Raw genomic sequence first — 18283 nt, forward strand, 5'->3', positions numbered from 1 at the left:
AGATGTGTCAGCATTAGACAGTGGCCAAGGCAACCTGTCTCCAGATGCTCCATCACTGACTTTCAAAATTTTTCTAAAATTGTGTTTTAGCACAATGCTCTGTGGGAAACACACAGCATCCTCCTCAGCTGTGTAGATGATGGAGGATGTCCTGCAAGAATGGGCAAGGTACACTACAGGCTTTGACAGGGAGGAGGTGGACAAGACCTGCAAGGTCAGCGAGGCCGTTCTCTGGCTCCCGCCGGCCAAGCAGCTTTGTTCCCAGTGGAGTATGATCCTGAGCAGGTTAGGTGACCCCTGTGCATGGATCAGCAGCTGATTTTCTAAAGGAACTCAGTTTCCAGACACAGGTTTCTTGATTGCATCAGGCAGAAGCAAAGTTTTATTAGAGAAATTTTTTCACCAGCAGCTACATTAGTGATCATACTACTGGTTAACTCCAGCAATAGTCATGGTGGTTGGGCACACGCAGCAATACAGACTGGAAAAAGCAAATAGCAAAATAAAGCAGAATGTGGCCCAACGGTCTGCTTATCCCTCTGACACATGGCTTAGCGTTGCTGAGTAATACAAAAGGGCACGCTCCTTGCTCTTTGCAGAGGCATACAGTAAATATTCTGTCTCTTCATCCATGGCTCTGCTTTAGGGTTCTCTTGTTGGATATTCTCATTTCTCTCCTTAATCACAAATCCTTCTGCAAGGCACTAGAGAGATCAAAGGAAACATTACTTTGTTTATAGCAAAAATAGTTTATTTCCCACACTGTCATTCTACACACATGAACATTTCACAAGCCAATTCAATTAGAATCTCAGATAAATTCCGTTCCTTCCTGGAAAGGTCCGATTGCTGCCTGCCAGTCAGGCAGGTGGGATTTGTAGCTAGCTGGAGCATGGTCTGTCCTTTTACATAAAAATGCCAAACGGTGGAAGCTGCAGACATTGCACCAGCAGCAATCTGGATGAGGGAATGGTGTCGGGGTCCTTGCCAGAACAGTGCCCCTGCTCACACTCATTCTCCTGGACCAACTGTCACCATATTTCTTTCTTTCTTTTTTCAGTTTGGCTGGAAGTTTCCCCCTGAAATAGTACTGGTACTGTTCTGCCAGTGTTCCTGTGATTCCTGCTTTTTTTCCCCGATTTCTTGGCATTCTGCTTTCTCCTACCCTTTCCTTTGTCCCAGATTTCATGGCAGTCCTTTCTCCATGTTCTCTGTGGCTTGCCTGCCTGCTGACTCTGTCCTTCTCCTTCCTATCGCTCTCCCCTCTCCTCCCTTTTTGCAGTTCTTATGCCTCCTAGCAGCGTCACAGCTCCTGAAAAGCTCTCGTCGTAGCCGGTCCTCTGTGGCCTCCCATCATGTTTTTCCCAGTAGCCTGACAGTAAAACTTTCAAATAGCACCTGTAAGCTAAGTGGGAAAGGTCGTTCTTGCTGCCTGTCCTTGTTGCATTAGAATAGAGAAGACTGTGGAAATCTTGAGGAGTGTTGTAGTTCTTACCTTGTATCTCCGCAGCTGCACAGGATGGCATCTGGGAAGATGACGTGTACGTGTGGCTTGTTCTAATGATACCTCCTCCTCCTATTCCACTTGTTCTTGCAACTCCTCCTCCTAGACCCGAAGACTGACCAATTCCTCCTTGCTGACTATGGGAACAGGAAAATAATATTTTAGTGAAGGAAATGACGGATAAACTAGAACTACAGTTTATTCATTGTCCCTGCTGCTCTCAATCTGTTTTCCTCTTTGGCACAAAATTGGCAGAATATTGCAGTGACCTTTCTTCTTGTGGCAATGGCTGGCACAGGGTAGGGAAGCAGCTTATCACCGTTGATTGCCAGGCAGCCAGAACAGGCCAGTGAGGGTGAAGGAGCTGCGCGGTGCCTCCACCTATTGCTCACTTTGCTTTTATGTCAAATTTCCCAGGACACAGGTATTTTATTGAATCACTTGGTGCGTCTCAAGCCTACTTACATAAGGTCCTGCTGTCCGCCCTCCAGCAGGCAGCGGTATGTATGGATCTCCTGCTCCAGACGGCATTTGACGTCCAGCAGGATCTTGTACTCTTGGTTCTGGCACTCCATTTCCGCACGCAAATCAGCCAGTTGCTGCTCCACACATGTGATCTGGGTCTGGAGCTCAGCGAGGTGGTTGTTGTAGCGACACTCCGTCTCAGCCAGTGAGGATTCCAGGTTGTCCCTCTGAGGAGTGACATGTGGCACAACGCAAGTACAGGCATGAGGAACACTGCATGTGGCTACAAATTCTTACATCAAAGCATAGCTGTGAGACAGCTGAGCTTTATACCAGATCACCCACCTGGCTGAGCTGGGCTTGGAGATCGATTTCCAGGGCTTGCAACTGGCGTCTCAATTCAGTAACCTGGTTGTTGCACGTCTCTACCTCCTGACCGCTTGTAATAACCTCCCGATTCACCTCCTCAATCTGAAAATCACCAATCCAGAGTAAAGAGCTTCAGAGAATGCGTAATGTTAAGTCAGATTAAGTATCAATGAAAGAACAGAGAAGCTAGGAGAAAACATGAAATGAGAAAAGTGTGGGTGAACTCTCTCATTCCTCTTGCTCTGCCAGTGGTACCGCTGTCCTGTTCTTCTCACTCCTTACTGCTTTGCAAAGAGTTCCCACCCCGAGTCTCGCTGACCTGCAGCAATTCCTGTCACCACGTTAACAGGACACAGAGCGGCAGTATCCCCGCAGTCGATTTAAACCAACGCTGAACGCTGTTACAGTATGCTCTGTGGTTTTAACATGTGATAAATCGCTGTGGAACCATTGCCTGGGTGTCAGCCTGGGAAAGTCAGAGCTGAGTAAATTTACTCACCTTGCACTCATACCAATCCTCCACTTCTTTGCGATTGCGTTCAATCAGTGTTTCATACTGGCACCTCATCTCCTCCAGGATCTTCCTCAGGTCTGGGCCAGGACAGGCGTTGACCTCCACGCTCACATCTCCAGTCGATTGTTTCCTCAGACAGTTCATTTCCTGGAAACAGCGCCCAGATCGTGTCATTTTTTAAAAAGATGGAAAAATCTGCGGGAGCTAGGAAGAAGGAGCTAGGGAAGAGCAGAGCCGCTGGCACAGAGCCTCTCTGGACAGTCACAGCTCCTGGCTCGCGCATATCGTCACCATCAGCCACTTGCCCCCCCGCAGGCAGCACCCCAGGGTGGGCACCACGCAGAGGGAGGGTGATGGGTCCCACATCAGTGAACGCTTTTGACAGGAGAGGGGCAGGACCGTACCTCCTCGTGGTTCTTCTTCAGGCAGCAGAGCTCCTCCCGCAGCGACTCCAGCTGTGCCTCCAGGTCAGACCTGCAGAGAGTCAGCTGATCCAGGACTTGGCGTAAGCCATTGATGTCAGCCTCCACGCTCTGGCGCAGGGCCAGCTCCGTCTCGTACCTGGGAGTGAGAAAGAAAGCCAGGAAGAGTTGTCAGTGTCTGCCACCACCATTTGCTCTTCTTTTTTTTTCCATTTGACCATCCATCCCTCTTACAGTATTTTCCTAACTAGCCTAACAGGATGCTAAGAAAAGCAGTCTGAGGCTTGCTCCGACAAATCTGCTCTCAGCCTGCCTTCTCCGGAGCCTTTTCGCTGGGGCAGAGGTGTCACTCACCGCGTTTCTGCGCTCCAGCAGGAAAAAGCCAAAAACTTCCCCTTTGACAGACACCACGAGCCAGAATGGCAGCCGGGGTGAACCCATGCTGCTCCCTGCCTGCAGATCCCTTCTGCTTTCTGAAGAACTCTAATCTCCACTCAAAAACATCTTGTTGTCCCAAACTTTCCATCGTGGAACTGCCACTAATCAGGGCAGCTCTGGAGGCAGTGGAGGAAAGAGCTTTTCTGCACAGCTCCCGGCCTGTCCTGACTAGAGGATCGCAGGAGACCTGCCCGAGAGCTCCTTCTCACGGCTCCGCGAGCGGGAGCGCGGCGGCAGGGAGGGGGACGGCCGAGGGGCACTCACTTCACTCGGAAGTCGTCGGCTGTCATCCTGCTGTTGTCGATGTTCAGAATGATCTTGTTGTTGTCTATGGTTGCGCAGACAATCTGGAAAAAGAATATTCACCCCTGAGTGCTGGTAGACCTAACCTCTCCCTCTCTTTTTAAAAATATTGGGTAGCAGGCGCGGGGGAGTTGAGGAGTGCAGCAGGCACAGGGGTGAGTGGTCAGTGAAGTATGGTGAAGGCATGAAAATGATAAAATACGTGGTTCAGATGCAGACAGCCAGGGAGGTATAATTAGTGTTGTCCAGCTCCTGCCACATTCCACCTAACCTTTTAAATCTAAATCTTACTTGCACGAATAAGAGATTTAAAAGCTTTGTTTCAGGATTTAATTATGTCTGCCTCATTCTGTCTGTTTCCTGCAGTCTTTTCGCTTTATTCTTTGTGCGTTGATGTCCTAGAATTTTTGCCAAACATGCTTTGCAAATGTTTTGAATTTTAAATTGCATACTCAAAATGTGTTATGGCAATGCTCTCTCTGTTCTTATTTTTAATTAGATGTTTGATATTTCCCAATTCTGTATGAAGGAGTAAACTTGTAAAAAAGGAAATAACGTTTAACTGGAATTCGGCAAGACTGATGACAGGATAATATAAATTCAGGCAAATTAATGCGATACATTATTTATTTCTCTTTTAGTTGCTTTCTTGGCATACATCTATTTAAACACCCTGGCACAAACCTAATTCCGAAAGACTACTGAGCCAATCCAGATGTATTCCATGAAGATAACATTTTCCCCTTCAAATATATCTGATGAATAAAAGCAATGGAAGCAGTCCAAACACTCAGGGTTTTTACCTTCGAGCTCTAGGGCTTTCTACAGGCAGTTGTCTTAATGGCTGTTTACAAAAAACATTTTACAACAATGAAAGGTTACTCTTCATAACTGCATTACATTGTGAACCGACACCGTGGGAGAAGCTTACAAGGGAAAAAGCAGCTGAGAAATGGTGTTACCTGATTTTGAAGATCTTCTATTTCTTTGTAATAGCAGCTGTAGTCCCGTGGCTCACAAAAAGGGCCCTGCTTGGCATACCACTCCCTGATTCTGCACTCCAGATCAGCGTTTTCTTGTTCCAGGCACCTCACCTTGTCCAGGTAAGAAGCCAGGCGGTCGTTAAGGTTCTGCATGGTGACCTTTTCGTCACCAGAAAGAAGAATGCCATCACCAGCAAAACCACCTCCAACTACCCCTCCACCAAGACCAATACCAAGGCCACCTCCAATGCCACCGCCAAAGCGAGCACTGCCACCGCTGAATCCAATGCCTGAACATCCTCCAAGGACAGCAGCTCCTAAGCCACCGCCATAGTTTCCACCAACCAAACTGCCAGTGCTCAGTCCTCCTCCGTAATTCACACCACCACAGTAGCTTCTACCAGAAAACCCTCGGCTACCACCTATCCCGCAAGTCGTGTATCTTCCAGAAGAGACTGAGGAGATCCGTGCTCCTCCACCACCACCACCGCCACCAATAACACAGCTGCCACCGCTGGTCCTGCCCCTGAGAGAGCCAGTTGTCTGCTTAATACTACAACTCATTTTGAGGACAGCTGCAGATCCAACCCAAAGCCCAAAGCAAGATGCACAGCTTGATATTGAATCAGACTGTAGGTTGTTTGTTGCCGCAGATCTCTATTTATACCTTCCAAAGGGGGTGTCACCTATAGGGTGTTTCTTCTTCCCACGGGGCTGGCTAGTCGTGCTGTTTATGCCAAGAATAAATAGCCCATAGGCAGTTTCCCTCTAGAAATCCCAGTTCACAAGGAAGATACTTTACATGTCAGCAGCTTATTCCAAAAAGTAAAATAATGTTTTATGAGTCATCAGCTTTTTGTATGATGCAAACTTTACAACAAGTCAAGAAAAAAAGTTGCCCTAGATTATGTACAAAGAAGAAACATTGGTATTTATAACATCAAAGTGCCTTTTATCTTCTATTAATTTGTATTTATTTTATTCTTAGTCCAATAAACATTTTTATATCACATGCTATGGTAGAGTACGTGGAACAAAAATGGGAAATTAATATAAATTCTCAGTTCTGAACAGTGTGAATAATAGTGACTGTAGCAGTGAAAAGACATGGGGTATCGTGGTGTAGATGTCTGTCACCTGGCACAGTGACAGACAGTAGGTCTAACACATGCTTTACTGGGAGATTTCTTAAATCACTGAGTGGGTTTAGTTCCCCATTTGTGGCTTATATTTCTCCGGTCATGCAAACACAAGAAGTCAACTTGCTCACAGTCTGCGAAGATCAGGCCTGCTAAATGTTGGAAGTCCTCTGTGTCTAGATGTTACACAGATTTGATGTAAGCTGAAGTGTATGAAGTACCTCTCTGAAGTTCTTTTCTGATTACTTTAATTGCTGGCCATGTTGCCTCAATTTGTGGTGATCGTAGATAAAGAAAGAGATGACAGGAAAGGGAGTATCCATGGGCGACAGATCCAGTTCCCTGGGTGGACTGAGATGTGATCCCGCAGGTGTTTGCCATTACTAAGATTGTGCTGAGCACAAAATAAGAAGGAGAAAAGCTTTCCGCATTTCTTAACTGAGTTTGCCAGCGTCGTATCAGATCGCTAGCCATGGGAGCGCGATCTCCAAAACCAGGCAAGCAATAGCCAGAGGAGCCTTCGGAGAACTGGCTCTGCCAGTGCCAGTATCTTTCTCCAGCAGACTGCTGTAATGAGAGGATATTCTGCTCTCCAGGGGACGGAGGCCTCTGTTCCCTACAGCGTGGAATTTCCAAGCAACTCTTACTCACAAGTAACCTTTGACTCAAGTATGTCCATACTTACAGGAGCAGTCGTGATAAATCCTCTTTGGCAGTGAGTGTGACACCCGACAGGGAGCCTGGAGAGCAGCCGTCGCCTCCGGGCAGATGGGCAGAGAAAACCTACGCTCGTACGCTCAGCCACCTCTCATTTACTGGTGGGAAGGCGTACTGTGAATGCAGTTGGGTGGCTTCTGTCACCGTGGTCGGAGAGTGTCCCCAGGCATATATAGATGTGCTCACCTTCTCACCAGCATAAGTGAGGACTCTGCGCTCTCCAGTGAGATAATTTATTTCTTAGATCAGAAATGATAAAAAGACGCCTACCCAAGGCTGGCAGCATCCTAGGATATTCATTATTCATATGGTGCAGTGAAATAACTTGCTCAAGGACAGAGACAGGGTCTCTCGGAGCGCAGATTGCTAGCTAAGACTGCAGTGCCTGAAATACAAGTCCATCCTCCCCATAGAAGCACATCTCCCGTGCTCCCCACGCAGCCTGGACTCACAGTACTGAAAATCACGAGCAAAGAGGAGGATAGGGAGTAAATCTTCCTTTCATCCGTCATTTTGAGGAATATAATTGAAGACTGGGTGTGGCTGTAAGAGCCAACAGAAATTAATATAATGTTTGGATCGCTTGGAGCTTTGCTTCTGCTGTGTAGGTTTTCAGAAGTTACCTAATAGCAATCTACAGAGCGCAGTGCTCTGGGCTGAGGTTGCCTTTCTTTCCCCTTCAGAACCTTCGGTTTAGGAGGGGACATTGCAGATACCGAGCGCTTCTCTATGGGTGGGCACCCACTTCTTTCAGCAGTTACCTAAGAGGAAGAAGGAATAGGTCTTGCTCCAGAAAACAAACTGGTTTGCATCATTGATCAACCTCTTACATATGTCCTGGCTGCAAGGTCCACAGGCTACCAAATCACATTTTAGCAGTAAAGATTCAGCTGTTCATAATGTCCAACATACTCATATTTGGGATATTTACATATTATATTTACATATATATTTACATAATACAAAGAATTACATTCTTTGGCGTTTTACTGGGCTCCTGCCAGTTTCACTGGGATGTGGAACGTGGGTCTGATACAGCAAACACATCCAAAAGCCAGTCCCTGACTAACCAGCCCATATTTTAAAACCAGTTAGATCGTTTTTCTCACTCATGTGCTGGATAGCTGCAGCTGTGTTTGCTGTCAAGGCTCAGAGGCTTGGTACTGAGACCTCGCCACACCAGGCAGAGGCGTGTGTGTTTGCTGCCTGAATGGCTCCCTTCTTTCTCTAGCTGTGAGCCACCGTCTTGTCCTGAAACATCCATCAGTAGCGGCTTTTCTCCCCACTAAACCTCCACTTTTGTTATTATTCATGTTCCTGGAGCCTAGGGGCATAGCCTTGGGGCAGAACACTGCGTGGGAAAGGGCTGTGCAAGTCTAAGACATACAAAGGTCCCAAAAGGATTTACAACCTAAATATAAGACAGGAGGAAACAAATGGTTTCATACAGATGGAAGCAGAGGAGGCAACGACAGGCTGCTAGCCAGCGTGGTTAGCCCTGCTCTCGGCACAGAGCCAGTGCAAAGGCCGGCAAGTCTCGTGGGCATTACGGAAAAGAAGAGATCTGAAAGTGGACGAAGAGGTAGTAAGTGTAAATACTGACACGCGCTGATGGGCAGCTCAGGAGGAGGCAGGACGGTGTTACGTTTTCAAGAGATGCTGTGGGCAGTGGGGTTTGCCCCGGGGGAACTGCGACGTCCCTGTGCAGCCTTTTTGCAGAACGTCAGCCCGTCTCTTCCGCGCTCCGCTCGCTTTCCTTATCGAAGTTGATAATGTTTTCTTGTGTCAACTACAAGAGGGGTGTGTCTAATTCGACAGACCTTTGCTTTCATAAGCATTGCTTCAGTGATGTTTGTGCAACCCTACTAGAATATGATTTTATCTTGTCACTTGTAATTACCGTTAATAATTTGCATAATAGCCATTAGGCATCACTTATTAAACACTTCTTTGATGTGATACTGCTGGCTCCAGACCTCATGATCCCATCTTTCAAATGCAGACCATGACTTTTTTCTGGCTAATGACTCATTGGTTTATACCACCACATTTAGCAAAATTCCTGTAAGGCAAGTGAAATAATTATCACAATGTGTTTGGTAACAGCATGATCCTAGGTCTTAAATGTGCCTCAGAGACCAAGGTGATTACTCTTTCAGTTTCTTTCTTGCTGACTGTTCACATCTCCAAACTACCTCTGAGCATTTGCTAGTGATGAAGTAGAAGTTCAGCAGAACATGGAGGTGGACAGAACCAGATTTCTTCCTACTGAACCTCACAATCTTCCCTGGTTCATTTTGTGAAGGGCTTTAATTCCCTTCCAGCGCCTACCAGATGACGGCGCAGCCAGACTTCCCAGCATTTGCATCTCTGGGAGCACTACTGATTATCATGGCAAAGAAGAGTACGAGAGAATTTGTATTAGGACAGACGGGAATACTGACGGGTGAACAAAACTACAGCAGCTTCACTCCTGCATGGACAGCTGAGTGCAGTGCCCGTCGGGAGGAAAAATAAGGCTTTAACCTGGGGTCCCTGCTGGCAGAGCCGCGTGGGTCCAGCCAGAACCTGACAAGCAGAACTGGAGTATTCGGGTGCTTCCTGCACCCAGATACCATCCAGCGATACAACAGAGACAGATGGCCAGAGGTGGAGGCCAGCCAGAGCCTTCCCAGAGGGCCGTCTTTTTATCTTTATTTCATCCTTGTACTAAAAAGTCTCTTAATTTCAATAAACTTTCAATATGTGGTTCATAGTGGCGGTTTAAAGGATATTATTCAGTGTACTGAGCTGAGAAATCTCCTGCTTGATTATAGTAGCAGTTTACTCATCTATGTAATTCTTTATAGAAGTTCCACAAGCAAGTAGACAAAAACACAGACCCCACAGATAGTTACTATGGGCGTGAGTGCGACTGTACCTGTCTGCGTATTTTATGAAATAGACTTTTACAGAGAAATTATAGTTTATACATCACACCAGAATATGGCCTACTATTAAAAAAGCATAGTGCCTGTAATCAGGTATAATCGCTTGTGCAGTGCAGTCCTTAACTCGTGGCTGATTTCCAGCATTGGCAATTTGCAAAACTAGTTGTTTTCTGTCTGTTTCTTCACTGATGTCTTAAACCTCTGGCTTGTTCACTCCTCAGGGTTTTTTTCTGATGGTGTTGTAATTCACACGTGTCTGCTCTCTCCGTGAGACAGAGACCGTATCTGCTAGAGCAATCACAGCACATTTCATCTGCAGCCACTGGTCGTGATGCTGATAGCTTCTGCTTACCAGCTCGAGGGCTGGTGCAACTCCCCCCCCCCCCTGCGGCACCCACCCTTGCTCTTTTTATCCTTAGATTCCTTTCCCAATCTTATACCTTCAGCCTAAGTCTCCCTCTGTCTTTGAGATACTCCATTCATTCTTGCTTTACAAGATCCGCACATTAGAAAATAAAAAATACCTATGAGCGGCTGTGTACGCGGAACACGGTAGCCGTTTGCCTTCAGGAGGCTGCAGCCCGTCTCCCAGGTCATTTCTGCTCCTGTCATCCCATGCACTGCGTCGTCTGCGTTTCATTTGTCCTCTCTTCCCTGTCTCTTGCTACGCTGTTTCCACAGTCACCATTCCCCATCACTGCCCGGGTTCTAAACTCATTAGGCGTGGAAGGCATCTTTTTATTTCTGCATTGCATTTAATGCGGTGACCTCAGAGGTGCGGTGTAAACACGGCGGCAGGTTAAATAATACTGAAATGCGCAACATAATTAGTGTTGCAGGAATGGGAGATACAGAACTCAGTAGAGAAAGTATTTAACACAGAGCCTTGTCCAGAAGCTCGTTAGAGCAATTACCCCCACGGGGCTAACAAGTGCCTGTTACTTGGACGGGGAGAGGCCATCCCTCAAAGGTCCCCCGGCTGGTGCCGTCGTAAAGACACAACATGCGACTTGGAGCTGAAAGCCTAGAGCGCGAGGGGCAACACGTGAGCAGACAAGGCTTTCTGCAGAGCAAGAAACGAAAGTCCCATCTTTGCTGTCGTTTCTGCCCAGAGTAGCAGAAATGTGTGGTCAAGCTTTGGCTTGTCCCATGTTGTCATCCCAGAAACCTCTGAGCTGTTTCTTTTGTTAGAAATGGACGCTAATTCACTCGTCAGATTCCTGAAGTAGTCTTGCGAGAAGCCTTCACATTAGACCTCTGCACAGGGAGGAGGTCCCCATCCAATATCTCATTACAGAAAATGGCGAACAGCCACGTAACGAGGGGCAAAGATTGTAAGCGCCGCTCGCGGCCTGACGCGTGTGTTGGGTACTGCCACCAGTGAACAGGGACAGGCTGGATCTTGAGTCTTTGCTTGCACAAGCAGCAAAATGCAGTTGTGTTCCTGAATGTGTTTGTAATTCCTTTTTCTGTGGTAATAAAATACCAGCATCTTTTTTTTTCTGGCTGTTTATTATATCTTACTTTTAAAAAAATCCTCTCCCACGTATGAATTTGTTTCACCCTTTTATCTACCCACATGTTGCCAGCTGGTTCTTCCTGTTTGTCTTTTTTTTAAATCCATTTAGGGGTTCTTTCTTTAGCATTTTCTCTGGGAATTGTTTTCCTCCACCAGAAGGGTGTGTCAAGTCCAGCAGAGCCTTGCTTTCAAAATTACTACTTCAGTATTATTTGGGAAAACTTGTTGTTCCTGATTTTATGCTGTTACTGCACATTCATAACAACTCAAAGGTATTGTGTATGACATTACGTTACATTACATTACATTATGTTATGTTGTGTTATATTAGCACACACCTACTTTAATGAAAACTCGATTTTTGCTCAGAAGTGTCTTTCAATAGAAGATCGTCAGTCAGACTGCCTTGAAACTCTTCCTCTGCGCTCTCCAGCCTCCCTGGATGTTTTTTTCCTCATCACCTACTTCATGTCTTAGCTTAGCTTCCTCCTGTGGTTGCAAGTGTTCCTTTCCACAGCATCAGCTGGTCCCTTTCCTCCATCCTCGTGCAGCTGCCCCTCCATCACCGTTCTGCAGCCATGGAATTCAGCAGGAGCACTGGCACAGATAGGAACATTGCATATTTTTCTTTTTCCCCTGTAATGATTGCTTTGTGGAAAAAGATCAGAGGTAGATTTCTCACCAAGGTGTATGAGAAATTGAAATATCTGTGTAACAATTTTGTAAATACTTGTATATTCATTTACTTGTAGAAATTATTGCTCAAGTTCAAGGCTGTGTCAGTAGTAGCAACGTTTTATTAGAGACAAGCTTTGGTAGTCGTCAAACAACTGATTTCAAAACAGATTAGCCCAAGGGAAGACCAGTGAGTGGATCAAAGCAGCAGCAGACGGTGAAGACAGCAGGCAGCGTGGGTGGCAGGAAGGCAGCCATTCTGCAAAGCCCCTTCCAACTGGAGCCCTAAGCAGAACTGAGAACTGTCAGGTTATTTTTGCCTTCTTTTTCCAAATGGTTTGTTCTTCAAGAGACCTCCCCAGGGGAGTGCGGCGGGGCTGGCGGGGAAGCGTTCTCATCTGCAGCGACCTGCTGAGAAAGAGCAGGAAGCTTTACTTTGTCAGGGGTTTCCTCCACACCCCTTTGGCTTTCTCTCACACCCCCCTTGCTCTCGTGCTGACCTTTCTTTTCCCTCTTCTCCCTAGTTTGCGTAATTTTATATATTTGGTGAAAAACTCACAACTGACTTTGATTGCCCCTGCCAGCTCCTCATTTTTGTGTTGTGCTGAAGGTCCTATTCAAACACACTTACGACTGGTAACCCCTCAGTTTCAAAAATATTTCCTATGCACAGGTTTATAAATGTACCAAAGATGCATCCCTCCCCACTGCCTTCTACCATAGCCCGACTAATCCCCGTGCTCTACCACCAGTCACAACCGCAATCCTGCACGTCTGACTCCCTCTGGGGAAAAGAAACCGTCTCCAGCCCCTCCTCACCACCTGGAAAAGCCTGGAGATCTCCCATCCTCCTCTCCCCAGGTATGTAGCAGGACTAAAGCAGCGACTCATGGCCGCACTCGCAGGCTTCGAGAGGACACCTCACCTTACGCGTCCTCACTCAGAGCACACAGGCTTAGGGCAGGCATGGCTGACACAGGTTGGCTTTAAGCCCACCGCTTCTTCCAGCTGGTGTCGCAGGGACTCCTCTCCCCACCGGCCCTCTGTGGAGACGAGACAGCTCTGGTAGCCAAAGCCCCCGACTTTCCCACCCTGGAGATCTGCCCCATGACCCAGAGCTACCCGTAGCATTGGCTTTAGCTGTGTCTCTTCAGTCACTGTTGGCCATTTCCCCTGTGAACCACGAGGGTCATTAAGAGCAACAATTAGCACATCCTCCATCCTGCCTGTCTGTTGACAGCGATTGCTTTTCCATCTTGACACACTCGGGATTACCCGAGGCTCCGGGACAGGCTCTGACAGTGCTGTTTCATCCATTGCAACTGGCGTTTTGGAACAAGAACTGATTTTTCATGTAACTCATTTAGGACTGGAGAGTCCAGGAGAGCCCACCTCGGGGCACCACCATTAAAATATCTCTTTTTCCAAACTAATGGAGCAGGTGGGTGCTCAGGCCAGTTATGTGCGTATGCAGGCATTTAGGAGATTAACAGCATGCCTCACTGTTTCAAAATCTCAGGCAATGGGAGGCAGGGAAGAGCCAACTGCTTTGCATACAAATTAAATTTCCTAAAACTTTAATTAAAATTGTTGTGTGAAACTGAAAATGTTTAGATAATTTATTGTTTCAGTTAATTTAACTGCCAGTCCCTAATCCTGTCTAGCTGTGGCAAAGCCAATAAAACTCAGTTAAATGACAGCGTTCACAAAAGACCTTGCCCAGCGCATAGCCAAAACCGCCCTGTAACGAGCTGGATGCTGCACCTTGCCCAGCTGGCTGGGGCAGCTCGGGGGGGCTCCCCCGGCTGCCTTCCCCGGCCCAGGAGCGGGAACGCTCTCTGGCTTGTGCTCCGGACGCTCGTCAGAGCCAAATCCTCAAATGCCTCGTGGGTTGCTAATAGGCTCTGTCTGGTAACAGGTCAATACTGGTTCCTCACCACAGTGTTGCTTTTACCGTTTCTATCATGAATTTTCGTACCCCTGTAAGTCAAAGCGTAGAGATTTTACTGTGCCCGGGTTTGTCTGTAGTCTACGTACATGATGTCGTGCTGCCCGCCCTCCAGCAGGCAGTGGTAGGTCTGAATCTCCTGCTCCAAGCGGCATTTGACGTCCAGGAGGCTCTTGTATTCCTGGTTCTGGCACTCCATTTCTGCTCGTATTTCAGCCAGCCGCTGCTCCACGCAGGAGATCTGGCTCTGTAGCTCAGCCAGGTATTTGTTGTAGCGACATTCGGTTTCCGCTAAAGAGGATTCTAGGTTTTCTTTCTGAGAAGGGAAAGAGCACAAAGGTACCTGGGTATGCTGCCAGCTCAGCCCACCCGGTTCCAGGTACAGCTCCGGTTGCGCAGCTTTCCAAAGAGAGCGGGGGACTCTCAGGTGTGGATCGGAGTGGCATTGCCTACCATAGTGAGCTGGGCTTGTACATTGATTTCCAAGGCCTGCAGCTGACGTCTCAGCTCAGTGACCTGTTTGTTGCTTGACTCGATCTCCTGGCTGCTTGTGATGACCTCCAGATTCACCTCCTCCACCTGCAGAGTTAGAAAAGAGCAGCCCTTTCCTCACCTCGCCACAGCATCTCACTGTGGCACGGGCTTCACCGCACTGCTTGTGCACACCCTGCAGTGCACCTGAGTATTCCCGAATCTAAAGACCCTCGTTTATTCCGTTGTGACCCTGTAACACCATGCGGTGGCTCCTCAGCCATGAACAGAAGAGCACTCAAAGTGGGCAGTACCATTAGATGCTGAGCACATCCATGACAGAATTGCTGATATTAAGACATTTCCCGTACGTGTTCTTAATCTCCCATTTTTCCCTTTTCCCCCGACAGGCAGAGTAGCGTACAGCTCTGCATGTACGCAGTACCTTGCAGGCATACCACTGCTCAGTCTCTTTGCGGTTGCGCTCCATCAGTGTTTCATACTGGCACCTCAGATCCTCCAGGATCTTCCTCAGGTCTGGGCCAGGACAGGCGTTGACCTCCACGCTCACATCTCCAGTCGCCTGTTTCCTCAGACAGTTCATTTCCTGCAGAGAACACATGCACCGCATCAGTAATATTCACACTCGGGGGGACTTTCCTTCTTCTTTCTTCTTTTCTTTCTAAGAGGAAGGAGAAATCTGACCTCCGAGTGATTTGTCTTCAGACAACACATCTCTTCAGTCAAAGCCTCACACTGCAGCTGCAGGTCGGTCTTGCAGCTGGCCAGCTGATCCAGGACGGGGCGTAAGTTGCAAATGTCTGCATCCACATTTTGCCGGAGACCACATTCGGTCTCATACCTTAAGCCACAAGCAACAAAGAAAGGTCAGCATGTCAGCAAACCCTGGCAAGCCCTTGAGTTGAGTTTGTGGGGAAAAAATTTAGGACCAAGTTCTTCTTTCACATCAGGCATGCAATGCTACGAACACTGCCGATGGTACCCACGCCTTTCACAGAGGTCTGCGTTTTAATGCGGCAGCATGACAAGCAGAGCGTTAGGGTTTCCCCGTCACCATCGCTCGCCGACCCTTCCACAGGCAGTGCGAACCCCTCGGTCCAGCACGGGACCGTACTCACTTCACTCTGAAGTCATCAGCCGTCATCCTGTTGTTATCAATGTTCAGAAGGATTTTGTTAGTCTCCATGGCTGCACAGAGGATCTGGAAAAGAAAATTCAGGAGAGAGATGTGGGCTTGTGGCGTTCTCTGGCTACAGAAGGCCCTGGAGGAAACACCTACCTGGGGTAATGCAACCCGCTTATTTTACAACAATTCCATATATTGGGATATTAATCAGTTAGTTGGCATTACTCTGGGGAAACCCGCGTGCCAGCTTGGGGGAGCAGGCTGTGCTGAAACTCCAGGTCTCTGTAAGCGCAGAAACCTCCTCCCTGAAACCATCCGTTTCACCTAAACCATTGCATTGCTTCATGGGCACAGCCAGAGACATAGACATTGGACATTGGACATTGGTCTATCCACATGTGAAAGCAAAGCCCAAAGAAATACCAGGATTTTCTTGAAAAACAATGATTTACCTGGTTTTGAAGGTCTTCGATTTCCTTATGAAAGCAGCTGTAGTCCCGTGGTTCGCAGCTGGGCCCTACCTTGGCGTACCACTCCCTGATCTTGCACTCAAGGTCAGCATTGTCCCCCTCCAGGAGTCGCACCTTGTCCAGGTAGGAGGCCAAGCGGTCATTGAGGTTCTGCATCGTCGCCTTTTCGTTGTTAGCAAATAAGATCCCATCACTGCAACCAGCACTAGCCCTGGTGAAACCACCACCGATGCCTCGAGTGCAGATGCCTCCACCGCTGAATCCAAGGATGGAACAAGCCCTCTGGGTAGCTCCAAAGCTCCCACCGGTGGCACTGCCGGCACTCAGCTGCTTCCCAAGTAATCCCTCGCTTAAACTGCCACCAGAAAAATTGCCAGCTGCACCACCTAAGTCATAGGCAGCGTGTCTTCCCGAGGAGGTGGAGGAGACCTTTCTTCCATTGTCAGCCGCAGAGCTGCCCGCGCTGCTCCTGCCTTGGGAACAGGTAGTAACGACCTGCCTGACGGCACAGCTCATGGTGAGCGCGTGAGGATCCAGCTCGGAGCCCAAGGCAAGCTGCACAGGTCGCTGCGGGATCCGGCTGTGAGCCCTCCGTCCCCGCAGTCCTCTATTTATACCGTTCCTTGTGGATGTTGCCACCGGAGAAGGGCTGTTTATTCTTCCTCCTTGTGACCTGGCTAGTGCTATTTTTTTTTTCAGCCGGAAATATTTCCCCAAAGGCGTTTGTCTCCAGAAATCCCACAACAGAAAGATGCTTTGGTTAACAGAAGCGTGTTTCAAAACTACATCAAAAATGTTACTTCCTGAATCATCAGGTCTGACTTGTGATGACAACTAAACAACAGTGACACAAAAAACGACGATACCCGAGAGTGCCCGGGGAGTGAAACATCATAGCAATTACCCATCCCTGGTGTGGGCGAGTCTACCCGGGAAGTGAAAGCTGTGGGAAAGCCGTCCTCTCTGACAGAGCCTGTCCGACCCCCTCGTGACCAGAAGCGAGGCGGCCCCCTCGCTCAGCCGCCGCGCGGTCCCTGGGGCCAGAGCCAGGAGACCGCCCTGGCCCGGGCTGCCTCGCTGAGGGTGCCCCGCAGGAGGGTCCATCCCCTTCTGCCTGGCCGCCAGCCGCGTGAGAACCTGCTGGGGTCGGGGTCACCAGACCTCGAAACGCTCTTCTCCTGGAGAGCACGGGGAAGTATTGCACCGCAGTGCACCCATCAGCATGCGTTACCTCGGCTTCTCCTGCACGCAGCAAAACATCCCCTTTCAGAGTGGTGTTTGTTTTGCTGCTTCTGAGGGCAGACAAAATATTCAAATACTTATCCAAAATAACAGAGGAAAGGATATTTCCTGAGTAGCAAATGCTGCAGTTAACTATGAATATTCGCTGCCAAGAGAGAACAGCCACACAAAATGTTTCATAAGATTTCTAAACAGTAACATGGAGAATCGCAGAAGCAGCCGGATCCCATATAGGTCTGACCCAGTTGCGACTCGCACCATGGAAATTCTCCAAATATAATCTAGGGGAAATGTGTTAAATTTTGAAAAGACACTAGAAAAGATAATTTTAAAAAAGATACTAGATCTGTATTTTAGTTTTGGAATGCTGAATTGAGGAAGAAGGGAAATAATTAAAATGTTTTGTCATCTGAATCTTTCATTTTATTAATAATATTAATGCAGCCATGCTAATATTGGCTGGCTTTCACCCGTGTGGTGTTCAGCATCGGTTTTGGCATCCAGGTCACCTGGACACATCACATAAAGGATGCGTCAGGTGCAACCCGCTTCAGAAATATTGCTTATGCCATTTGGGTAAGTTCATTAGCCTTGATTTTATCTTGACAGTGCAAATCCAGAACACCTTAAATGTGGCGTGGATTCTGTCTATGTCCATCCTTTGTTACATCCATAATTAGCAAGTGAAGCCTGTGCCAGGGTGCCATGGCACGCCTCATTGCTGGCGAGATCCTGAGCGGAGGCTGTGGCATGGTCAGGATCGGGCACCTCTGCTGTGGAGCCAGCAGCAGCCCTGCAGCTGCTCTCGCTGCTGGAACAGGAGTGAATCAGGAGCGGAACTCGCCAGAATCCGTCTTTTTTCCATAGAAGAACTGTAAAAATAACGCAAAGCTAACATTTAATTTAACGTCATTTAATTCAACGTCATTTAATTCAGAAATGTATGGCACTCCATTTTTCAAGAAGAAAAGTTAAAACGTTAATGAGTGGAAGTTTTTATTCAATTGTCGAAAACTAAGCAGAGACG

The 18283-nt window shown here is 47.9% G+C and overlaps 1 protein-coding gene across 1 annotated transcript; it reads right to left on the reverse strand.

Moving 5' to 3' along the window:
- Positions 1-1965: 1965 nt before the first annotated feature.
- LOC309413442 (uncharacterized protein) lies at positions 1966-16530 on the reverse strand (the record flags this gene model as incomplete). Its single annotated transcript, XM_082010564.1, has 13 exons — positions 1966-2196; positions 2315-2440; positions 2838-2999; positions 3257-3413; positions 3977-4059; positions 4978-5573; positions 13933-13958; positions 14016-14242; positions 14380-14505; positions 14843-15004; positions 15103-15259; positions 15537-15619; positions 15997-16530. The coding sequence occupies 13 exons, from the start codon at positions 16528-16530 to the stop codon at positions 1966-1968; spliced, it is 2670 nt and encodes an 889-aa protein (XP_081866690.1).
- Positions 16531-18283: the final 1753 nt, after the last annotated feature.

The sequence above is a fragment of the Phaethon aethereus genome, assembly GCF_964289735.1.
Source record: "Phaethon aethereus genome assembly, chromosome: 25".
In the NCBI taxonomy this organism is placed as follows: Eukaryota; Metazoa; Chordata; class Aves; order Phaethontiformes; family Phaethontidae; genus Phaethon; species Phaethon aethereus.